The sequence below is a fragment of the Brienomyrus brachyistius genome, chromosome 10 (assembly GCF_023856365.1).
Source record: "Brienomyrus brachyistius isolate T26 chromosome 10, BBRACH_0.4, whole genome shotgun sequence".
Classification (NCBI taxonomy): Eukaryota; Metazoa; Chordata; class Actinopteri; order Osteoglossiformes; family Mormyridae; genus Brienomyrus; species Brienomyrus brachyistius.
The window spans coordinates 26,443,704-26,466,667 of record NC_064542.1 but is presented as its reverse complement, the minus strand read 5'-3'; the positions used below and the strand labels follow the sequence as shown (position 1 = coordinate 26,466,667).

The 22,964-nt window shown below is 48.6% G+C and overlaps 1 protein-coding gene across 4 annotated transcripts; it reads right to left on the bottom strand.

The window, feature by feature from the left end:
* Window positions 1-119: 119 nt before the first annotated feature.
* On the bottom strand, window positions 120-22,888 carry atg2a (autophagy related 2A). 4 transcript variants are annotated; one of them, XM_049027453.1, is made up of 42 exons: window positions 22,341-22,888; window positions 21,844-22,006; window positions 21,303-21,452; window positions 21,050-21,152; window positions 20,095-20,233; window positions 19,311-19,469; window positions 18,957-19,056; window positions 18,122-18,301; window positions 17,880-18,010; window positions 17,064-17,139; window positions 16,689-16,947; window positions 16,303-16,444; window positions 15,982-16,080; window positions 15,721-15,876; window positions 15,374-15,620; window positions 15,174-15,261; window positions 14,740-14,926; window positions 14,399-14,541; window positions 13,378-13,514; window positions 13,082-13,236; window positions 12,716-12,866; window positions 12,397-12,581; window positions 11,898-11,978; window positions 11,541-11,647; window positions 11,357-11,449; window positions 10,326-10,396; window positions 9,932-10,008; window positions 9,572-9,742; window positions 8,844-8,967; window positions 8,041-8,264; window positions 7,691-7,938; window positions 7,338-7,473; window positions 6,648-6,878; window positions 5,744-5,845; window positions 5,387-5,471; window positions 4,886-5,039; window positions 4,283-4,352; window positions 3,693-3,775; window positions 3,360-3,481; window positions 2,993-3,147; window positions 2,087-2,239; window positions 120-1,522 (listed from the first exon to the last, which is right to left on the bottom strand). In XM_049027453.1, the coding sequence occupies exons 1-42, from the start codon at window positions 22,509-22,511 to the stop codon at window positions 1,286-1,288; spliced, it is 6,045 nt and encodes a 2,014-aa protein (XP_048883410.1). In that variant the 5' UTR covers window positions 22,512-22,888; the 3' UTR covers window positions 120-1,285. The 4 variants fall into 4 exon arrangements, with proteins under 4 accessions (XP_048883410.1, XP_048883411.1, XP_048883412.1 ...); XM_049027454.1 differs by having other exon boundaries at window positions 7,697-7,938; XM_049027455.1 differs by having other exon boundaries at window positions 7,703-7,938.
* Between the last annotated feature and the right edge of the window lie 76 nt (window positions 22,889-22,964).

Sequence of the window (22,964 nt, the reverse complement as noted above, 5' to 3'; positions counted from 1 at the left end):
ACATTGTACCAGATGTGTTCAGATTTATTATTATTTTCAGCCAATGAACGTTTTTTTGTGTATAGGATGAATAACTCCCCCCTGGTATGTAGTGTGGCACAGAGTGGAATCATAACAGCTTTTACATATTTTTCTTTTATTTTGTATTAATTTGTTTACACATTGTCTAAGTATAATACAGTTCATTCTTACAGCATACGATAACGGGAATCACAGGCTGTGGTGCAAGAAAAGCAGCCAACCAGCCAGCCGAAGCTACATGACACGCTCCCACCACATGCATCCGTTACCCACGCAAACACACTTCCCCTTACATGTAATACTCCTTAAACAAAAGCCTTAGAATGTAAAATGTAAGTCAAAACAAGACACCCTACACCACCCTCCCTAACACACACAGACACACACATTCAGAAGGCGAAAATCATAATAGTAACACTTGTTAATCATAATTACAAAAGAAAACAAATGCATGAAGGCAAACTAATTAGTATAGCAAAGACAAGCCTAGCATATGTAAAGGGATATGAATGGCAGGGCACTCGAAATGGCCTGATTTGGGAAAAAGGGGTTGCACAGAGAGAGCACAGTGGGAGCACAGTGATCACAAACTAAAAAAAAGTCATGAAACGTTTAGGACAGAGGGAACCGGAGGAAAGAAGAGGACGAGAACTGTACTGAGGTTGTTCCCTATTTAGACCGAGCGTATGGCACAGATGGCAACAGATTTCAGGCAGGGTTTGTACAGTACAGGATTTAACCACATACACAGGTGCATACTAGGGTAAAGGTTAAAAATGGACACCTTTTCTACAGCCAGCGACACCGGAGAGCAAGGCCACGTTATTGTAGTTCCTTTGCCATCTTCAACCAAATGTTTGCATGGGCCAATGTTACTTTCGATACTAATTATTTACTTAGCATAGAACCAACTCTGGAAAACAGTTTACATTTTCATTATTCTGTAATGGATTACTATGAAGATCACAAGCAACACTGAAACAGCTTCCTTATACAGTCTTCATGTGGCTATATATGAAGCCACATACTTGTTTAAAGGTACTGGTTGTTTGCTACCAGGTGTGCGGGGGTGGGCAATGACTGCCTCAGAACATGTCAGTTGTGAAATATCAGCTGTTCAATTCTCACAATATGCCCATTCTTTGAAGCCACATCAAACACGGCTCTCCGAAAGCAGTTGCTATAGTGTTTCTGCGGACTTTTTCTGCATGAAAAAGCTCACTACTTCAACACTGCCCTGCTCCCCCTGCCCAGTCTCCGCATTTCATTCCTGGCTGTCTTCGGTGCGCCATTTTAAGAAGTCCTCCTTCCGCGCGTCCGGCTTGATTTGGTTCCGCATGCCCCCGAGCAGATTGGAGGTAGCCTCAGAAGCCACAATGAGGGGAAGAACCACGGTGGGGGGGATCTGTCGCAGCACACCTCCCACCGCCCCTGGCAAGCCTTTTTGCTCGTGCCCACGGGATGCCACATTGCAGAGGGTCTGAGCGGTGTCAATCACTCCCTGACACACAAGACAAAATTAGCAGGAAGAACACAAGCATGTCAGAAGTGATACAGTTGTCTCACTAAGTTCTCACCAAGCAGAATCCAGTTATAACTGTCCGATTGTGTCTGTGGTCAACTAGCTCTCCCGTGGTTCTCAAGCTATGCAAGGTACCACTACTGTTAAATGGAGGTTCAGTTCTGTGTAAAAGTCTTCAGCAGTCAAAGGAAGTTTTTAAACTGCTCTTCATGTTAGTAACTCAGAACTACAACGTTATGTCTTTAAAAGTGTGTCAGCTTAATCATTTCAAAATCTCTCCTGAAGTCACTACTGGCTTATGAGGCCCTGAGACCCTGAGGCTGACATGAAGAAGATGGTAATTCCAGGAACCAGCTGTGGGGAAAAAAGCTCAGGACAGAGACATCCGGACGGCTCTTGGTGGCCTTACGCCCCAGAAGGGGAAGCGCGCTTCACTCGTAGTTTAATGGAAAACATTACCCAGTCCCTCAAAATTTGGTGGTATCCACCAGAAGAGTTTTCCAGAACGAGCGCCTTGTACCAACGCTGTCCGTGAGGTCTCACCTCCCTCACGGTGTCGTAGGCCTTGGCCACGCCCTCTCTCAGGTCGGCGGGCTGATGGGTTCGACGCGGGCGGGAGCCGGGACGCCCCTCTGAAATGCAGCGTGTTAACGGGGGCGTCGGGGACAGGATATCGTATACGGTCTCCGCTGTCGCCTGGGCAAAGAGGAAAGGGTTTGGAGACGATGGTGAAAGCTTCTGAAACATCAGAAATTGAGACATTCTAATCCTCAAAAGGTAATATATCCCACTGCTCACAATGCAGTTCTGCCGAGTTATTTACCCTGTTCAGCTCTTAAAAATTCATATTTACAAATCTAAGATTATTTGGTGAAATGATGGTTCCTCATTCCTTTATCAGGTAGCTGTCATTTCACGGATTCGCTGAGATACATCCTGGGTATCTGTCAGTAATGAAACATTCACTTCATTTAATGAATATATATGAGAGAACACAGAACAGCAGTGACCCAGTCCGTGTTCCGCTGCTGGTCTTTGCTCTGACAGACACAGTGACCGGAACCTATGAATGCCCTGTTATCAGTATGTTCCAGCTATAAATGGACCTAGCAGCGATCAATTGTGTCTGTGGTCAATCAGCTAACCCAGTGTTTCTCAAGCCATGCAAGCTCCACCTAGTGGTTCACGGCGGTACAGCACTGTGTAAAGCCTCTCCTAAAGTCACCCCTGGATTTGCAGCTGGTGGTGAAATCTAGGAAATACAGGAATGACTCAGGTGTCCCTGAGGAGAGGCTCACAGTGATGGCACGCAGTGTAAAAATCTTGAAAAGTGCTGTATCAGCTCATGCAGGATGGCATGCGTATTCGTGGTACTGAGTAGCACCTCCTGTATCAGTCAGCAGTGAGCGTGTGCGTGTGCGTGAGCGTGTGCGTACGCCAGGCAGATACCTGTATGGCCTGGACTACTCGGTTGCTGAGTTCCAGGGCAGCAGAGGCAGTGGACGTGCCGAAAGACGCTGCCCCCCGCTGGATCCCCCGGATAATGCGCCCATCTTTCCTATACTGCTCGATGGGCATCCAGAACAGGTCTCTCACGCCGTGAACTAGAGGAGGGTTCGCGATGACAGCCTTTAATCATTCTCAACAAACATCAGGAGATGGAAAACGGAAGCGGAGGTCCTCCTCAACCACATCAATGGCTCTGAGATCTTAAATATTTAAGTTATCAAATGTAAAGCTCAACTGAACTAAAATAAATAGCTTTTTTGCACCACAAACTTACATGGACACACACAGAATTATCCTTCTTACTCACAGAGCTGAACCACAGAGTGCATGGGACCCACTCCTCCCAGAATCCCCGGCAGCTGGTTCTTTCGGATGTCAGTCAGCCATTCGTTGACAGCATACTGGATGACCTTGTCCACGCCCAACAGTCTGGGAAACGTAAAAACACGCAAATCGATACATCCTAATTTTTCACCATCCTGATTCGTCAGTAAGACATGCAATAAATTTCCTTACATTTATGCAAAAAATTTATACCCGCTTTAAATATTGATCATTCCGTACACAAAGCATGTAAGAAGCAGGTACGGTTCGTCAGGTTTGAGGAAAAAGAAAATAAGTAAAAGCAGTGAACTGTTACCCATGTCGACAGCACAGTCTCTTGAGCTTGAGCTCGGAGCAGTTGAGCTGCGCCAGTCCAATCAGGATGCCTGCAAAGGTACCCTGAGAAAAACCAGCAAGTCAGACTCACACATGGGCCACTGGAACTCAGTAAGCAGGACTGGGGGTGAGGAACACCAGCACAGGTCTCATCAGACTGGAGAAGGCAAAGGTCAAAGGTCAAGGGTCATGAGAAGGGTCCAATTCACAAAAACACCGAACTAATTTCACCAAATCTTTGACCTAAACATTCTGAAGACATACGTCAACTACAGCTTAAGGTACAAACACATTTAGCGGCATATAAAGAACAGAGGTTATTTGTTTATAATTAGTCATTTAACTGCCAACCCAGCAGTCTGGATAATTTCTCTCTTAAAAACACAAACATTTATGTCCCAGTAAGTGCATCAGCCTGTTTCTGAATCCCTGAAGTTCTCCAGTTTCCAGACCAAGGATAAACTTTCCTAGCAAAGAGCATCATGGGTCAGCTTGGATCGAGTGAAACTTATAGTAAAGGTGGAGCTGCAGAGCTACCCTCTCTAACCCAAACCCTAACCCTAACCCTACCTGCTCGATGACCACATGCTTGCCATGGTAATCCAGCCAGATGGGAACCTCGGAGGTGAAGCGGAACTCCCTGTAGAGGCAGAGTGAAGTGGAGCTCACCAAACAGACAAAGGTCCACAGCACACTGACGTACGTGACGCTGCGAGCAGCTTCAAATTGAGCAGAACTGATTTATAAAAATAATGCTACCATGTTTAGAAAATCTTAGAATTCTCATGAAATATGACAAATATCTGTAGTTTAATTTTGGTCTTTCTGATTCTTATTCCATTATTTATTGCGACATTTAAGTGGCCACCTCCTTTGTTGCACTGTGCTGCGTTACCTTCCCTTACAGTGTTAGTGATTCCCAACCCGGTCCTCAGGGATCCTCACACTGTCCACGTTTTTGCTGCCAAACACAAACAGTCCATACTTTGGCTCCCTACTGGCAATTGGGAGAGAGCAAAAATGTGGACTGTCTGGAAGGGAGCTGGGAGGGAGCAAAAATGTGGACTGTCTGGGGGTCCCTGAGGACCGGGCTGGGAATCACTGCCTAGAAACACTTCACTTTACAACCTTGCTATATCAACACCTTCCTATATGTACATCTGCCTGCCTCACCTGAAGTAAATCGGTTGATCCGAGGAAGAGGAGGATCCGGCAGAGGATGAGCTCTGCTCGCTGTAGGTTGTCTCCATGGACCCACTGAGGTCCTGGCCGAGGCTGGCGCTGGGCTCTGGCTCCCCCGACGGTTTTGGCGATTCATCTGCCTTCGCTGGAGGTTTCGGAGGTGACAATTTATAAAGGGGAATTGAAGCGACACAGCACTGCCATGCCTACATGCTGCCTACGTTACACTTGGGGTTTCCGGCTCCCGAACACTGGGGCGTTTGCAGAGCTGTTGGTTTATTTACAAAATCGAACCATAGATTTAAATTTTTTTTATGACTCCTGAAGTTCACACATCTGAAAAAATGCAATCACGTAAACCCATGAAATCACAATTACCCAACCAATACCCCTCCCCCCTTCCATTTTACAGCTCCGTGAAATCTTAGTATGACATAAGCCGCTGTGTGAACACCATAAGATGGGGGGTCCCCACGTCAGGCCCCGGCTCACCCTCAGCCGCCGCTTCCACAGGCAGGTAGGGGTTCACACCCGCAGCCAGACTGCTGAAAAAGTCCTTCAGGAAGAAGAGCGCATCCTGGAACACAGAGCACCCAGGCAAACATTATCGGCATCTTCTGGAGGGTTTTGACTCTCATTACGTATTAGTTAAAATGAATATTAATAATATTAATTAAATGAATAATAAATAAATGAATATTGTAAATATACCACTGATTAGCATAGCATTAGCCCAGCCAGGCTGGTACAAATCATTAAAAAATGAGAGTATCATTACATACAATTTAATTATGTAAATCTGAGAATCAGGCAGTACTATATAGTAGCTGCTGAGCAGTGGAGACGCACCTGGTCGATGTTGAGGCGCAGAGGCAGGAGACTGACCCTCAGGCAGCACTCTGGGCCACCAAGACCTGACTCTGGGCAGACCTGCAGGGCTTTGATGGTCAGCTGGGAGACAGAGAGATCAGTCACAGGGCGGACGGGAGCAGACACATACCCCATTACGGAGTAGTACTCTTTATCACTGTCACTGCCATAATCATAGATCATTAACCATTATACAGACAGAACCATTCACTCATCCAGATCAATACATTTGTAAAAAACATTATATACACTAACAATACATTTTTTCACATTAATATGACTAACACAAGCCACATTTTGGAGTATAACTTTGAAATTGAAATTAATTTGTTCAAACTGCATTTTCATTCTACCCTGGGTAAAATCGCCTATGACTGGTGCTTTGAAAGGAACCTTAAGGTGTTTTTCCATTGGCATACAGGAACCAGGTCATACCCGCCCCGTACCATGAACAGACACTAGTTACAGAGAGGTTCCAGCTCTTCTGTTTTCCACTGCAGAGGGATCGGCTTGGTAAACACGTTGCAGGGTTTGGAGACAGGGTGACAGTGACGTAAAACCAAAGAAACCCTTGTTCACGTTCCACATCGCATACATCATGATGTACTATGTGCCAATTTCTGCAAGCACATCTGTGAGAATCATCATGTTATGTTACCATCAAAGGCTAACATATCGCTAACATCAGCCCCGTTTGTAATCAGTGCCATATCTGCACGGGTACGGCTTCTATCATTTTCAGTAGAAAACCCTCTGTTGGCAGTTCCGCTTGGCTAAGGTTTGGAAAAGCGGCAGAAAATGACGCATGAAAAACTGAAGACAGAGAGAGACAGACAGCAGACATGGGGCTGGGGGGGCAGGTCCCCGGTACCCGTGGCCTCACCATGTTGGAGTGCGCCCTGCGGGGCATGCTCTCGCTGGTGTACAGGTACAGGAACTTGTTGATCTGGGAGGAGGCCAGCCGATCCCGCACCTCCAGCTCTTGGACAATGAACACCTGGCGAGAGAGGGGCTGCTCTCCCACGCCGGTGTCTCCCAGCGAGGTGCCCTCCGCCTCCTGGCTGGAGGCAGGGAGGGGTCCGGACACGGGATAGGACTCGTGCTGAAAGCTGACCTGGGAGGACGCAGCAAGAAGAAGCAGCTCTGCTGCTTCATGCTGCTTTCAATGCGGCTGGACATCCTGCAGAGCTTTTCCGTGCATCCGGTCCTCCATATAATCACACTCAGATTTGCATTTAAGTCAGGTCTGTTTATCCTAAGACCTCCCCTGGCTTGTCTAACCTACCTCCAATGAAATCATGTCAGCTTACTTAAGGTACTCGGGGCAACTTTTTATGCAATGTTGTCTGGCCAATGTTTCCAGCAACGGACAACCAGGTGACATACAGGACAACTGTTCATGAGAATGAACAGCTGGCAGCAACCAATGAGAGAAGAGCAAATCAGTTGCCAGGGAGATGGACACTGCAAAGATGGACGCTGAAGCTCTAAGTCGGTCACATGATCGGGTGCTAGCATTCTGATTGGAAGATCTCAGTAAGTTGCCCACTGAGATCAAAATTGTCTCACATACCTTAGTCAACTGAATCTCCATCAGGAGGCTGTGCTGTCTTCCACTTCCCCCCGCCCAGCGCCAAGAGTTCTGGGGCCTCGGAGGGGCCGCTGATCGGGACGGGGAGCCACGAGCCCCAGGAGGGGCAGAGCGCCCCCTGGAGGAGGATGAGAGGAATGTAGTGATGAGAAGAAACACACACAACATACATGACAAAACAGGTATAACTCTGTTCGTAACTCGATAAACCATCTGACATTTTCATGAATGCTACTTCTACGAAATTACAAAATAAAAATTAAATTTCTGCATGCTGTAATGTACACCGTTGTGATGCACATCTCTGTCTGCGTGGTGTGTACCTGTACCTGTACCTGTACCTGTACCTGTACCTGTGGCTGTGCTGTGCATGGGCAGAGAGGGGCCGGCCCCCGAAGTCCTTGCCCCCGTACAGGTGCCACACCACAGACACCTCCCTGAGCACCACGCGACTCTGGGGCACAGGAAAGCGGGAGGGAGCACGCAGCAGGTCGGAGCTGCCCCGGGGCCGAGAAAAGTACCCGTCTTTCACCAAGATGGGACCGGGGCATAGCAAGGTGACCACTGGCTCCCCGTCTCTGGGCTGCAGCATGGGGTGCAGTGTAAGGAACAAAACTTCACACTGGATACTGGCAAGGTGCTTAACCAGGAAAGAAAAGTAAAGTAATAAACAAAGCAAACTCACCGGAATGCCCATCCCAGGAGCCTCCAGGATACAGAAGTCGTCGTTATCTGTGGAGCTCTCTGACTCCGCCTCTGACCCCATGTCACACTGCAGCTCATTGGCTGCACTCCCCAGTCCATCTGAGTCTAGATCCTCCCCTTCTGGGAGTGAATGGAGCTTGGTGTCCTCTCCAGGAAACAGGTAGACGGAGACAGGCGAGTTGCGCTGTACATATGCTGGAGAAGCTAGCAAACCCCCCCCAAACAACACCAAGATCAACAGATTCAAATCAGGAGATTCAAACTATGCATTTACATTTACAGAGCAATACTGGCAGTCCCCAGGTTAAGAATGTCCAATTCACGGACAACTCATACTTATGAACGGACTGCTATATAAAGCCTATTATATTAAAAATATGAGTTGCATACAATAGTTTGTAATAAGGTAATAACAAACACACACAAGCTACTTTGTGACACTCATGAAAACACTGTGCCGCTTCAGCAATTCATCAGCTCAAAGTACAGTATCAAATGTAGTTACTTTTAGTATTATTGTATTATTACTATTATTATGCACTGCATTATTATTGTGATTAGTATTATGCACTGCATTATTATTGTGATTAATATTATGCACTGCATTATTATTGTGATTAGTATTATGCACTGCATTAGTATTATGCACTGCATTATTACTGTTCTAACTTCCTACAAATTTGAATTAAAGAGAGAATTAGGGATCTCGTTCGTCACCTGGGGACTGCCTGAACTAAACTAATTCTTTCTTAAAGCCCGAGTTCTACAGGTGTACTTCCTTACCGGTATCCATCTCGTCTCGTTGACTCTTTTCGGTATCAATCAAAGCATCGGTCAGATCATACTGGTTGATCTCAGCAGTCTCGGCAGGAGGGCAGGGTGGTAGGCTGGCAGGGCTTTCTGAGAGCTGGGGGAGGTTAGGCCACAATAAATGGCTCAGAATACTCATCTCTCTCGGGAGACACCATCCGTCATTCAATAACTGAGTAAGGAGCAGGGATCTGCACATCATCTGACATTTCATAACCGAGGAAGGAGCAGGGATCTGCTAATCTTCTGACATTCCATAACTGAGTAAGGAGCAGGGATCTGCGCATCATCTGACATTTCATAACCGAGGAAGAAGCAGGGATCTGCTCATCTTCTGACATTCCATAACGGAGTAAGGAGCAGGGATCTGCGCATCTTCTGACATTCCATAACTGAGTAAGGAGCAGGGATCTACGCATCATCTGACATTTCATAACCGAGGAAGAAGCAGGGATCTGCTCATCTTCTGACATTCCATAACTGAGTAAGGAGCAGGGATCTGCGCATCTTCTGACATTCCATAACTGAGTAAGGAGCAGGGATCTGCGCATCTTCTGACATTCCATAACTGAGTAAGGAGCAGGGATCTGCGCATCATCTGACATTCCATAACCGAGGAAGGAGCAGGGATCTGCTAATCTTCTGACATTCCATAACCGAGGAAGGAGCAGGAATCTGCGCATTGCAATAAGGCCCCTTACCGGCAGTTTTTGTCCCGCGATCTCAGTGGGGGAAGTGTGCCGTGGAGGGGGGTGCAGGTCACCACGAGACACCAGGTATTGCAGCAGGTTGAGCAGGGCGGCACAGGAGTCGGCGCAGGTGTGCAGGTGGACTACGTTGTTAGAGCAGCGCAGCTCGAAGAGGGGCTGGTTCTGTGGGAGGGGTCATAGAAAGACTGTAAATCCACTCTAGTGATGGACATCCTGCATCTCCACAAACGTCACTAAGCAATTTTCCCACGTCACGTTATACGATCCCAAGTCATGCTGACAGCGGAGCGACACCGAACATCACATTCGATGGGGTTCTGATGAGCCCTGCCGGATCTCCATGTGACCCACCAGCTTCCCGGACTCGCTGCCCTTCCAGGTGGTGATGGCCAGCTCCAGCAAATCGATGTCCACCACGCAAACATAGTCTAGCAGGTCAAAAGAGAGAGAAGCTTCACCGGAAACTCAACAGAGTCACGCTTATGCCTAGCTGGCTGCTGACAGCTGTATGCTTGTAATGCACCATCTGCCTCTCATTTATGTCGCTATGGACAAAAGCATCTGCTAAACAACTGTAAATGTATTACACCAAATGTTTACACACACCAACACACACACTGGTTACAAAGAGACTGAAGCAAGTATAGATATGTGATACGTCCCCGTGAGCATGATATGATATGAACACGTAGTCAGACACCTACGCCTCCATTCCATGGTGGCATTTTGAGCATAGAGCTCCTACCTCTTCTCAGATCCACAGCCTCACTCTCGCATTTATCCGACAGGTACAACGCAGAGTCGTCCAGGATGAACCTGACAAATGAAACGCAGCTGGATTGAGTCACCCACCCTTTCATACCCCTCCCTTCATCATTGCACACTACTCACAATACACAGCTGTAGAAAAAATGAAGAGACCACTACATATGTATGTATTTATTTTTTTAAATCTGCATTTTTAAGTCCTGGTTTAATCCTGGTTCTGCTGGCAAAAGTCTACATGACCTAGGACAGCAGCAGGCAAAAACTAGGTGACACAGAACACACTGGGAATGACTAAAGACCAGCCAGGTAAAGGGTGGAACTGACTTTCTGATGGCAGAGACGATCGTCAACGTATACAACAGTTTCTCGTGAACTGGGGGATGATGTCAAATGACCTTCAAAAGGAATGGGAACCATTAAGTGCGGTTGGGAAGTGCACTGCTAGGACAGCTCGCACCAGGTGCTCAGGGAGGTTCTGTTGGTGTGTCAAAATGGATTTAAGAAACAAAACAACTCTAGGTGTGTGTTTGAGCCATAGAAATGCAACCGATACAGGGTTGCCAACTCTGATGCATCTGGTGTAACACTCATGCTTTCAGATTCCGAAGCTCACGTAGGAAATCTTACAGCAAATCTATATTATTCTATTATAAACCTAAAACTAGCTACATCAAAAGCGTCGGGGTAGTTTGCAAACCCTACAGACTACTTACAAGGTAATAAAACTGTTACACACACGTAAATTCATGTGCATATGTGTGCAGACTTGTCTTGAATTGAACATCTCACCCAAGCCAGCTGACCAAACTTGGCAACCCTGACTGTAGAGCGATGCTAATGATCTCTCTGTAAAGGCAGATCATGGAGACATCTTAACTGTTCACGATCTATTATCATCAAACTGCACAGCCCTATACCGACCTCAGCCTGCCTTTTAGTTGGTGTACAGAAGTACGAATCGAAACGTTCAAAAGTGAGCTTTGCTGAAGCTGCCGCTCCGGCTGTTACCTGAGGTGAAAGGTCGCGGTGTCCACGATTATGTTGCTGGAGAGAGAGAAGGATTCTGCGGTGAACAGCACACGCAAAGGAAGGTACAGTGGCCTGTAGGGGGACAGGGAGGATAAAGATCGTGCTCCTTTTCCGAACGCCGTTCTCGAAAAAATGAGGCTACGGTGAGAGCGTCCTACGCTACCTGTAATCGACGGCACAGGCGGCCAGGTGAGTATGTAGGACCGTGATTACAGCAGGTGGTGTGTAGCCCAGGATGGGGTCGTCAATCACATCCAGGAAATCCACCAGCTGCCAATCACATTCCCATGGATCAGTAAACAACCCAGTGGTTCTCAAACTCAATGGTATGCAGGCTCCCTCTAGTGGTATATCTGACATGGTACGTGGTGTCAAAACCGCTGATCTAGATTTGCTGTCTCACTGTCACCAGCCAATATCGACAGTAGGTGGTTCCGAAGTCAACTGTTTAGCTGTGTCAAAGATGGCAGTATATCCAGAAACCTTCATTTGGGAAGAGTTTGAAGAGGAGAATGGTCACCTGTTCATGCCAGCTGTGATTGGTTAATGCCATGTGATGCCGCAGAGTGGCTCCCTGGAGACGAAGAGCAACCAGGAACTCCTACAAATGGTTAATGGTAAATGGATTGCATTTATATAGCGCTTTTCTACTCCTACGAGTACTCAAAGCGCTTTACATTGCATACCTCACATTCACCCATCCACACCCCACATTCACACACCGGTAGCGGAGGCTGCCATGCAAGGCGCCAACCTGCTCACCGGGAGCAACTTGGGGTTCAGTGTCTTGCTCAAGGACACTTCAAGGGGGTCAGGAGGAACCGGGGCTGGAACCTGCAACCCTCCGTTTGCCAAACGATAGCACTACCTGCTGCGCCACCATCGCCCCGAAAGGCAGAAACGTGCACATTCAAAGGTTACTCTTCTGTTTTGTTATTTTTTAAAGAACCACGATCTTGACAAGGCCCGATCGGCCCGATAATCACGCAGTCCCGCACAAATGGAGATGCCAGACCAACCTTCACATTCCTTTGGAGGTCCAACGTGATCCTGATGGCCGTCGACAGCATCTGAGCCCCAACCTCTCTGCCCCCAGTGCAGCTGACCCCCACTTCTGAGGGATAAACGGTGGCGTCCAGATACTCCGGGGGTGAAAAGCTGGGAACGTCCAATCGCACAGGAATCGGGGAGTCTGGGACCACAGCTGCAGAAAGGTGTTCATGCACAGATTTAGTTCCTGCAGAGGTTAGGTTACATTCGAATATACACACACCTTTAAACTCTTTTTTACACACATTTTTTAAACGAGGAGGTTTAACTCATTGCTGCTTTTCTCACCTTTATGGTACAGCTCCACTCTCTTGCTCTCAAGACACAGAAAGTTGAGGTAGGGGTTGCCCTGATGTTGTGTTACACTAAATATCTTCCCCCCTTTCACATCCAATATAAGCTCTCCATGGCTGTGCTCCACAGGGCGCCCTGTCTCCCCCTTCAGGCGAGCAATATATGACAGTGAGGTGCAGATAAACATACAAGCATATTCACACCCTCAACAAAAAATGGAGTTTGACAGCACAAAAATCTTATCAGCTACGCAAGCAAATGTGGAAAAGCAATGTCCTGTCTGGAATTTGGACAGTAGGGTTTCATCCCCAAAATAAGGCCTCACACAAGAGAACAGACATCGCTATGGCCACTGCTCACCTTGCTGTCTGTCATGACCTGCAGACGCCCCTGACCAATGTGAATGGTGAGGGAGAGGAGATTCTGGGAGGGGCTAGAGCACTGCTTCGCCCCCTTGTGCTTTACAGATTCCTTGGCCGTGAGGAACTGGTGTTCCTCCTCCTCTGAGTCCGAGTCTGAGATTGAGAATACAGAAGCTATTCGTATCAAACCATGAAGACACGGTACAGCAATCCATCACCGCCAACAGCACAGCAAACGGCAGCTTAGCAAGATGTGCAGGGCCTCACTGCACATGGCAGCAAACGGGGACCCACCCAGCCGGAAAGCCGACTTGCAGAGGCGGAACTCATCCTCCTGGGAACGAGGAACCTGGCAAGGCGGGTTCTGCGACCCTGAGGAACCGAAGGATGTCGAGGGTTCAGGTTCCCACATTAAGAGGTCATTGTTGATCCTGGAACAGTGATGGGGAGAACGAGCAGGACAGATGTAGCACAAAAGAACCATCAAAGAATCACACAAGGACTGCAGAACACCGTAATAAAAAGAGCGTAATTGTGCAGCCAAGACTATTGCGTAATACGGGATCAGCCATAAACAGTTTGAAACAATTGCAACATCTTGTGACACGGGCGGCATGGTGGTGCAGTGGTTAGCACTGTTGCATCACACCTCTGGGACCCGGGTTCGAGTCTCCACCTGGGTTACATGTGTGTGGAGTTTGCATGTTCTCCCCATGTCGTCGTGGGGTTTCCTCCGGGTACTCCGGTTTCACAGTGAATGGTGTGTGAGTGTGCCCTGCGATGGATTGGCCCCCCATCCTGGGTTGTTCCCTGCCTCATAACCATTGCTTCCGGGATAGGCTCCGGACCCCCCGCGACCCAGTAGGATAAGCGGTTTGGAAAATGGATGGACGGATGGATCTTGTGACACACACTCTGGGCTGGACATCCGCAGTCCATAGGGTCCACTGCTGTTTGGTTCATATGCACCTTCAATCTTACTCATCTACAACCGGACAGGCTTAAAGTATAAAACCGAGCTTCCCCTTGCAGGGACCTGAAAAATGTCCCCACAAAGTAAAAGGTTACAGGTTTTTGTCATATTGTGAGGAAACCTAATAACAACAAACACACACACACACACATTTGATAAACATACATCCATACATACGTATATGTGTGTGACAGAGAGAGAGATAACTGATCATGTAAAAAGGGGAAATTAAAAATAAATACAAATATATTCACATAAAATGTGTCTAATGAAACTGAAAAGGCAGAGTTGGACAGTGCGCCCCCTTCAGGGAGACTGTGGCATGGCCGGTGTGGTAGATACCGGTTGTATATGCTCTGATAGGCCTCTTTGCTGGGAAGCAGCACTGTGGCCAGTGGTAGTGTGATGTCCACCACGCACTGGCTCTGGGACACACACTGAGCCTGGAAGTCCTGCATCTCCACAGGGTCCGCGGGGATCACCATCTGAGAGGCGAGAAGAGCAGAGAGGGGCGGAAATGAGGCGATCAGGCAAAAGAATGGAGTTAAATGGTCTGAATGGGGTTGAACAGTCCAATCCTGCTATTCGTTACTCTAACTTGCAGCATATTTCTACTGCGCATAGAATGCCGATATGGGAGAGCAGAGCCAGAAGGGCCCCGTGTTTGAGGGCCCCAGCAGTACCTCTTCGGTCTCGAACATGGTGCGGTTGGAGGAGAAGGGGGAGCTCTCTCTCTCCCTCAGTTCACAGGGGCTCTCCATGGAGACAGAGGCCAGGTCCCCATCCATGGCCAGGCCGCTCACCCTGCTGCCATCAGGCCACCGCCGGCCAGAGCCCTCAGCCGCCCCGCAGCTGATCCTCACCGAGATTCTACGGGGGTGGGGGGGGGATACACATGCCATTAAATGCTTGGTAGGATGCGACTGCCAGGTGTGACACCACGAAAAGGAGCAGAAACACAGCACCAACAATGACATCACGAAGCTGTTATGTCGCCCTGTCTGCTGAGACTCGGAGCTGTAGACGCAGCAAGTCGTGTGGGCTTACGGCACTGGGACTGCTGGGACTGCTGGGACTGCTGGGACTGCCTCTGGCCAATCGGCACTCACACACTCACCTGGGTACGCTGTCTGGGGTTTGGGAGTCTGGGTTCTTCTGCACTCGAATGCAGGGGAAGGTGCCGCCCTCCCAGCCTTCATACACGCCTGAGAGAGGTGGGGTAAGAAAAGGAAGAGGGAGAAGAACAGAGGTGAAAGAGGAATAACAGCCATTCCCTAATAACTGGGCCCACAGTCTCCCTGACAGCTCACAGCTCACCGTGCAGGTCGCTGAAGCCGACCTCCAGCAAGTGGCTCATGCGAGCTCCGCCCATGGACTCCGGCCCCAGGTGAGTGCGGAGCTCCAGGTGGGAAAGCTCCAGACTCAGGGTCTCGGCCCGGACCGCCCGCTGGCCGGGCGGCCGATGCTCACCCACGGGCCGAAGGTCTGGAATGGGGAAGCGGACCTTCAGAACCGCGTGCGGGGAGAGCACGGTCAGGGAAGAGTGGAGCTCGCAGGTCTGCATCTGGAGGAGAAATGCAGGGAGACCAGGAGGCCAGTTCAACGGAGAATTGATTTTGGTTTAGGAGACACGGCGGTACTGGGGACACAGTGGGCAGCGGCACCTGCGGGGGCATCTGCGGCTGCGAGGGGGTGTAGCTGAGAGCCCGACTCAGTGTCTCCAGCCTGTTCAGCACATCCAGGTCCAACTCGGCCGTCAGTTCAGCCAGGTCCACCCGCACTGTGCTGTCTCTGCGAAGCTGCTTCTGCTTCAACCCGGTCTGCAGCAGGACGACACGACACGGGTCATGCACACGCTCACTACACACGGACATGCTTCTGCACACACTGCAGATACGCACGCTCCCACGCATAACCCGACAAACCTTGCGGTGCTGCTTCTCTGTCAGAGTGTAGTGGAGGACAGCGCAGGGCCGGGCCATAGCTCCCATGGGGAATGAACCAGCTCTGTGAAACTGCAGAAGCTGGAAGACACACAGAGAAAAGACAGAGACAGTATGATGACAAGAGTAAAAGCACATCTCAGGGAAAAGAGACCCTTCAGCAAAACATTTTGCTGCACTCCGATGAAGTCACATGTAGTCTGTGTGCTGGGTCCAGTCTAATACTTATATTCATCACTGTACAATAGTAGTGTGCAGTCAACTTAGACCCCAGTCCCACAGCTGTTTGCCGCCGCGGTTCACCTCTGTATACTCGGGTGTTCCCGCCTCCCACAGGCACTCGAGCAGCTCCAGCCGGCTGAACGAGAGGTCGGATGTCACCTCCCGGGCGCACCGGCCCGAACTTCGCATCTCACACGACACCTGCACTACCGCTCCCGTAATCCTGCCCAAGAGGGGATGGGAAAGGGAGGGTGTCAACGCACACTCAGCTACACAGCACACTGGCAGGGCGTACCGGGCTGAGAGACAAACTCCAGGAGATGCTCAATGAGAGTAGGACATCATGGGATATCCCAGGTCATCACCATTCATTGCACTATTCCTATTTTACCTATGATCAGTATCATGATTCTCTGGACCACTGTTCAGCAGGCCTCCTTGAGAAGCTGACATGACAGGTAACACACCTGAGGTGGGAATGAGGGCAGGCTTTGACGAAGTTCTGCCTCAGGTGGCTGAAGTCCCGACCACTGAACATGGCATCCTTGAAGTAGGCTAGTTCATTGAAGAAGACCCGAGACACCTCGGCCAGCGGGGGCAGCGTCCCCCCAGACCCAGGCTCGGGAGGCTCGCGCTCTAGCAGCGTGAGGGTGACTCCGCCCAAAGAGAGGCGGAGCAAGGCGTCGGGCTTGAGGGGCTCGGGGGGGGGGCGCTGCGAGGATCGACCTGGGAAACAAAGCGTACAGGTTTCAGAGTGAGCAAAGTAAGCAAGACAGACACTCATGTGTGTGTGCGTGCGCGCTTTGGCCCTGTGTGAGTATCAGTGAGAGTGGTTAGGGTACCTGGGGTCCTGGTGCTGTGTGGCAGGCTGGACAGTGCTCCCGGCACAGGGTAACGTCTGGGGCAGTTCATCATCAGCTGAGAGAGGAGAACAGGGGTGGCCAAAAGTTTGGAGTTTAAATATTATCGGGGGCAGCGCCCTTTGGCTTTATGGGGTTGACAGAATTTGGCCCTGGGGAACAACCCCTGGTGAACCCTGTGATGATATCTGTCATGCATGCCTGCGCACCTACAGCCCCAGTCAAAAGTTTAGATACACCCACTCATATAGAAGTTTATTTGTACTATTCTCTAAATTTTAGAATAATTATAAAGGCATCAAAACTATAAAATAACACATATGGAATTATGCACTGACCAAAAAAAGTATTAAGCAAAAAAAATTAATAAATAACTTAACTAGCATAAAATAAATAACTAGCAGCTCTGTGGGTCGGAACTCAGAAGGTTGCTGGTTGAAATCCCTGGGTCTGCAGACTGATCCCACCATTGGGCCCTTGAGCAAGGCCCTTAACCCCAACTACTCCAGGGACTGGCTGATCCTACTTTCACTTCTATGCCAATTTCATGACGTGGCCTCCTGAGATGCTTTTCCAGCTGTTCTAGAAGAGGTCTCAAATATATGCTGAGTACTTATTGGCCGCTTTTCCTTCACTCTCTGGCCAAACCCCTCCAAAATCACTTCTACTGGGTTTACGTCAGGTGGCCAGGCCATGTGATGTGACACTATCATTCTCCTTTGTAGGCAGCTTGGCATGCCCAAATTTTTGACTGGTACGGTATGTGAGTGTAGATGCTCGCAGGTCCGTGCTCCTCACCCCGGGGGACAGTGGCTGTGGCAGGTTCAGGCTGTGCAGTGAGGACTCCATGTCACTGTCGGACAGTTCGCTGCCCGATCGTCCAGACATCACACTGCTGCTCATGCCCGCCCCCATAGAATAGAACATTTCTGAAATAGAGAACCGGCAGGGCTTCCTCACACGATATGGGCTCACGTGCTCTTCGGCGTCTTCCCCGGCATCGCCGCGAGATTCCTGCTGTGCTTCCCCTAGCCACTCACCGGCATTCTCCACACTGCTGATCAGCAGCTCCCCCTCAGCTTCCTCATCTGCCTCCTCCTCCCTTCCTCGCTCTCGTTCCCCGGCATCAGCACTCAGTTGCTTGCTCAAGTCCTCCTCAATCAGCCGCAGGTCCTCCGACCCCAGAGGACGGCTATGGGCACCCTCGCCACAATGGGGTTCTGTGGGAATGTCCCGACAGGAGGAAGGAGGTGAGGTGGGAAGAAGCACGGAAAGGGTTAATAAGGTAACGAGGCATGTGTACCAGGGTACAGGTGAAACAGAGCAGTATTCAGGTGTGTGTCCCAGGGTACAAGTGATACAGAGCAGTAGTAAGGTGTGTTCCAGGGTATAGGTGATATGCAAACCTCATTACTGCTCTCTAACAGGGTACAGGTGAAACAGAGCAGTAATGAGGTTTGTGTACCAGGGTACAGGTGAAACAGAGCAGCATTCAGATGTGTGTGACAGGGTACAGGTGATACAGAGCACTAATAAGGTGTGTCCCAGGGTATAGGTGATACAGAGCAGTAATGAGGTTTGCGTAACAGGGTACAGGTGATAGAGAGAAGTAATAATGTGTGTCTCAGTGTACAGGTGGTATAAAGCAGTAATGAGGTGTGGGTACCAGGGTACATGTGATACAGAGCAGTAATGAGGTGTGGGTACCAGGGTACATGTGATACAGAGCAGTAATGAGGTGTGGGTACCAGGGTACATGTGATACAGAGCAGTAATGAGGTGTGCGTACCAGGGTCCTGGTGATACAGGGTGTGTCAGTGTATACCGTTACATCATGCAGTAAAGAGGGTTATTCAACAGTGGGGGGTACTGTACCCATATCAATGCAGAGTGCTGACATGAGGTCCATCAAGTGCATGATCTGGTCTGGGGAAAGCAGCAAATGAAGACAGCCAACCTTTCCATCCAACTCCAGCTGAGGGTGGGAGCAACAGAGAATGAGAGTAAGAGAGAAAACAGGAGACTTAGACGGGAAGGAGGAATGGTTACGAGGGGCAGATCAAGACAGTGAAACTGAACACGTCATGAAAAATTCAATCAAACATTCATGGCGAAGAAACACATAAGTTACGAAACGGCAAACATGTAAGAAAAAGGGAGCCGGACAAATTGTTGCCGAGTGTCTGGGAACAGGGGACCAAAGGCAGGCACAGAAAACGATCTCTGCACCTTGGGTCCAGGCAATGCCTCATTCTGTTTGATCTTCACAGTGGTCTCCATGAAGCCAGAGCAGCTCCCGATCAGCAGGGGGAGCTGCGGGGTCGCAGGGGTCTCCCGCTGCTCCGCTGGGGGGCGTCCCTCACCGTCACTGTCGGGTTCAAGTCCATCCTGGACAGTGGGAGAAGGCAGCGGTTTAGAAATGCTTCCAGGTATAACCACAGGGCCCATGTTCAACATCGATTTCAGACAATGAACTCAACAAGGGTTAAACTGTCAGAACAAAAACACAAAACATCAGAGGAAACCGCACAGTGACGCAGGGAGAACATGCAAAACCCACACAGGGAGTCAGGGCGGAAACTCAATCCCTGGTCTCTGGAGGCGTAACACAGTGTTAACTGCTGCACTACTGCGCACTGCGCACAGACAGGGACAGCAAGATCATTAATCATCAATAAACCATCCACAAGAAAGAACAAACATTTAGTAAATATTTTAGAGCGACTTCCTAGCACCATCAAAAAATGTTTCTGATATTATATGTAAAATACAATGTAAAAATAGAAAAATCTTGCCAATTTCATTTTGGAAACTGTCTGACAACAAAACGTTATACAGGCCAACGATATAAATCAAGCATTACTGAAGCTGTCAACATCACATAAAAATAACATGAGATGCTGAAAATATGGGATGGTTGCAGGAAGGGTTCATGGTCTGTTTAAATGCACACTGGCAAGGGCACACTGGTAGGGACACACATAATACACATGAGGTAGGACAAGGTTCGTACCTGAGGCACACCAAAGGTCTCATAGTATAGCTGGATGGCACTGAGCTGGAGGATCTTGTGCAGGATGGCAGGGGGCTGGTGGATGTCCACAGGTACAGTTTGACTAGAGTCACGCACTGCCTCATCACAGTAATCAAGCCTGCAATACATCACCAAACCACAAGGGGCAGTACAAGTTAACCTTGCATTACTGAAATCCCTCCAATACCTCCCTTTTGTCACAGCACACGTTCCTAAATCACAAATTATAATCCATAATCCATCTGGTAGAAAGGAATACAAAACAAGAAGCTCAACTGTAAAAACAGGACTAAATGAGAGTACTTCCTTGATTATATGAGAGATTTTTACCATTTTCAGATGCTGCAATAACTCATCGGCTGTTTCGCAATAGAGTGCAAATCACGTACAGCAATGCAGCCAGGCCGTGCCCTGAGAACTGCCTCTCAGAAAGTAATCGTGATACAGGGGCGAACTGGCAACAAAAAGCAGCCCGGGAATTTGCTGCCAAGCGCCCCCCCCCCCCCCCCCCCGGGGGGTTGGAGGGGTATATTTTGTTGTAACTGAGTGGTGGGAGTCACCCCTGGTGTATTCTACCGATCGCATTCAGGTAGGCTCAATAATGCCGTTGCTGGGGAAAAGGGTGTTGAATATTAAGTGTTCATGAATAACGCAATTTTAAGAGGCATCTATACCTTTCATTAACATGGCTATAATAAATACCAAATAAATGCCAAGCACCGCAGTTACACAAACACTACGTCACCATAAGGTTCCGTGCTGATTTGTCCAACAAAAACAACACAAAAGCATAAGTCAAAGGTCTTTCACGTGTTCATTATGTAGACCCCAGCAAAGACGCATTGCAATGCAGAGTAATTAAATATATAAATATACACAACTCTTTTTACATACAAGTATTTATATGCACGCAAAAATGCACACAGAAACTAACCGTTTAATATGCACCTCCAAGGCAACGCCAGTATTTAGGTCCAGAGGCTGGTGTTCAATACGGACAATGGTGTCCACGAAAGTGACTTTAATCCGACGAAGCACTGCATAAGACAAGGGGGGGTTTAATCAATTGTGTATTCTGCTCTTGCACCCTCGACACAGGTGCTGCATCTAGAGAAATCACATCCATTTTCTGATAACAGTGAAGTCGAACAACACAATGCAGAAAAACGGAAGAACGTTAATCTCACCAGTCTCAATAGTCTGAGCAAACATCTCAAGCCCTTCCAGAGGTGCAGGCGGTTCCTCGGACGCCTCAGGGGGGTCCTTCAGGCACTCTTGTGCCAGCTGCATGCTGGAAGTCATGCAGGAGGACCAGCCCTGAGAGTCCCAGACACCACCTAAACATAACCGTACTCAGAGTCAAGGGCCACTTAAAAATTCACTTTAAGCAAAATAAAATGTACCAAAACAAAATGAAGATTAAGTCTCGAAAGGGATACTTCCATAGCCTGCTAAAGAAAGATTTTTACCTTAAATTGCTTCAAAAAAACCAAAATGTGCCAACAAGTAAACTTTAAGACTTACTGGGTATACAAGCTTTGGACAAAGGTGTCTTCTGCAGTAACAGTCAATGATATCTAATTAGTATTACTAGAATGCAAGTTGGAATCACATTGTTCCTTGTCTACATAGAGGAATTTTATTACTGTTAACTAGTTTTTAACGTTGATCACTAGTGACATGGTAATTTATTACTTCTAGACCATGAAGTATAACATCATTACTCACTGGTCCTGTACTTGGGCCGGCATGTCAGCTGTAGACCAGTGACAACCAAGGTGCAGTGGTCAGTAACGAGAGCCGCCCACGGTATGGTTACAGCAATGCTGCTCAAGAAGCCTTCTACTATCTCCAGGGGAGCCCCCACAGACTGCAAAAGCTCGTTCACCGACTGCCAAAGGGGATGAAGAGCACTGGCATCACCGGGACGGAGGGCAAAGGGTCTGCATGTTTTCACCCACGTAAATCATGGTTAGTTATTTAAAATGGCTTGGAAGTTGGCTGTCGTGAGCAGAGTTGTCAGACATAATTAGTATTCGATTTCGACGCGTAAATGTACAGCTCACGCATGTTTTTCTTCATACCAGCGGCACTCAGCTAATTCTATACTGTAGCGACATTTACCTGCTAGTCAGTCACTTCAACACGAAAGATGCTGGTGTTGTATATTTTTAGACTGTCGTGTCAAAAATGTTTATCTATTGTGAAAATGATGGGTCGCTTACCCAGACATCAAGGTTAATATCTCGGATGACCCCGCTGCCGTTGTACAAGTCCAAACTGAGCTGCTCCAAACTCAGTCGCTCCTGGAGGAAGTGACCGAGGTAGTGCTGTAAAAGGTACCGACAGGCCCGCTTTTTGATTGAGCCGGACCAAGGGAAGAGCCAGCGGGACATGGGGCCAGAGAGACTGGGGTAAGGGAGTGAAGAGGTGGTGGAGGAAGACGAGTGAGAAAGCGATTCTCCGGTAACTGCATAACAAACAGCAATGTGCTATTGAGGAAAGAGCAAAGGGAAGGGGCTAAAGGGGCTAAGGAAGGGGTAGAAAGCGTCGACTTCTGACTTCGCTTGACACCTAAATTCAAAAATGCTTCGTGTCAAGGAAGACTGCGCCTCCGGTTTCGATGTGCGCGTGCTTTTCGTCGTTTTCAGTTATTTTCGAATCCTCTTTCTGATTATATTTTTGTCGAAACCAAAGGACGAGCTCAATCGCTTTCCTCCTGTTCTCTAGTTGTTTATTGTTTTCATGTACCAACTGAGAACAGAGCGGCGCTGCGTCATGACGTAGGTAATGTTACATGGGGACCGAGAGCGAACGAGACGCCATTTCTGGAAGGTCAAATTAACGAC

Bases quoted from the DNA above. Each gene is read 5' to 3' on its own strand.
- atg2a (XM_049027453.1), bottom strand. From the start codon at position 22,511: ATGTCCCGCTGGCTCTTCCCTTGGTCCGGCTCAATCAAAAAGCGGGCC. The intron at 16,948-17,063 runs GTACCCTAACCA...TTTGTTTCCCAG, and splicing joins ACACAGCACCAGGACCCCAG to GTCGATCCTCGCAGCGCCCC. The intron at 6,879-7,337 runs GTATGTGAGACA...GCGTCCTCCCAG, and splicing joins TGGAGATTCAGTTGACTAAG to GTCAGCTTTCAGCACGAGTC.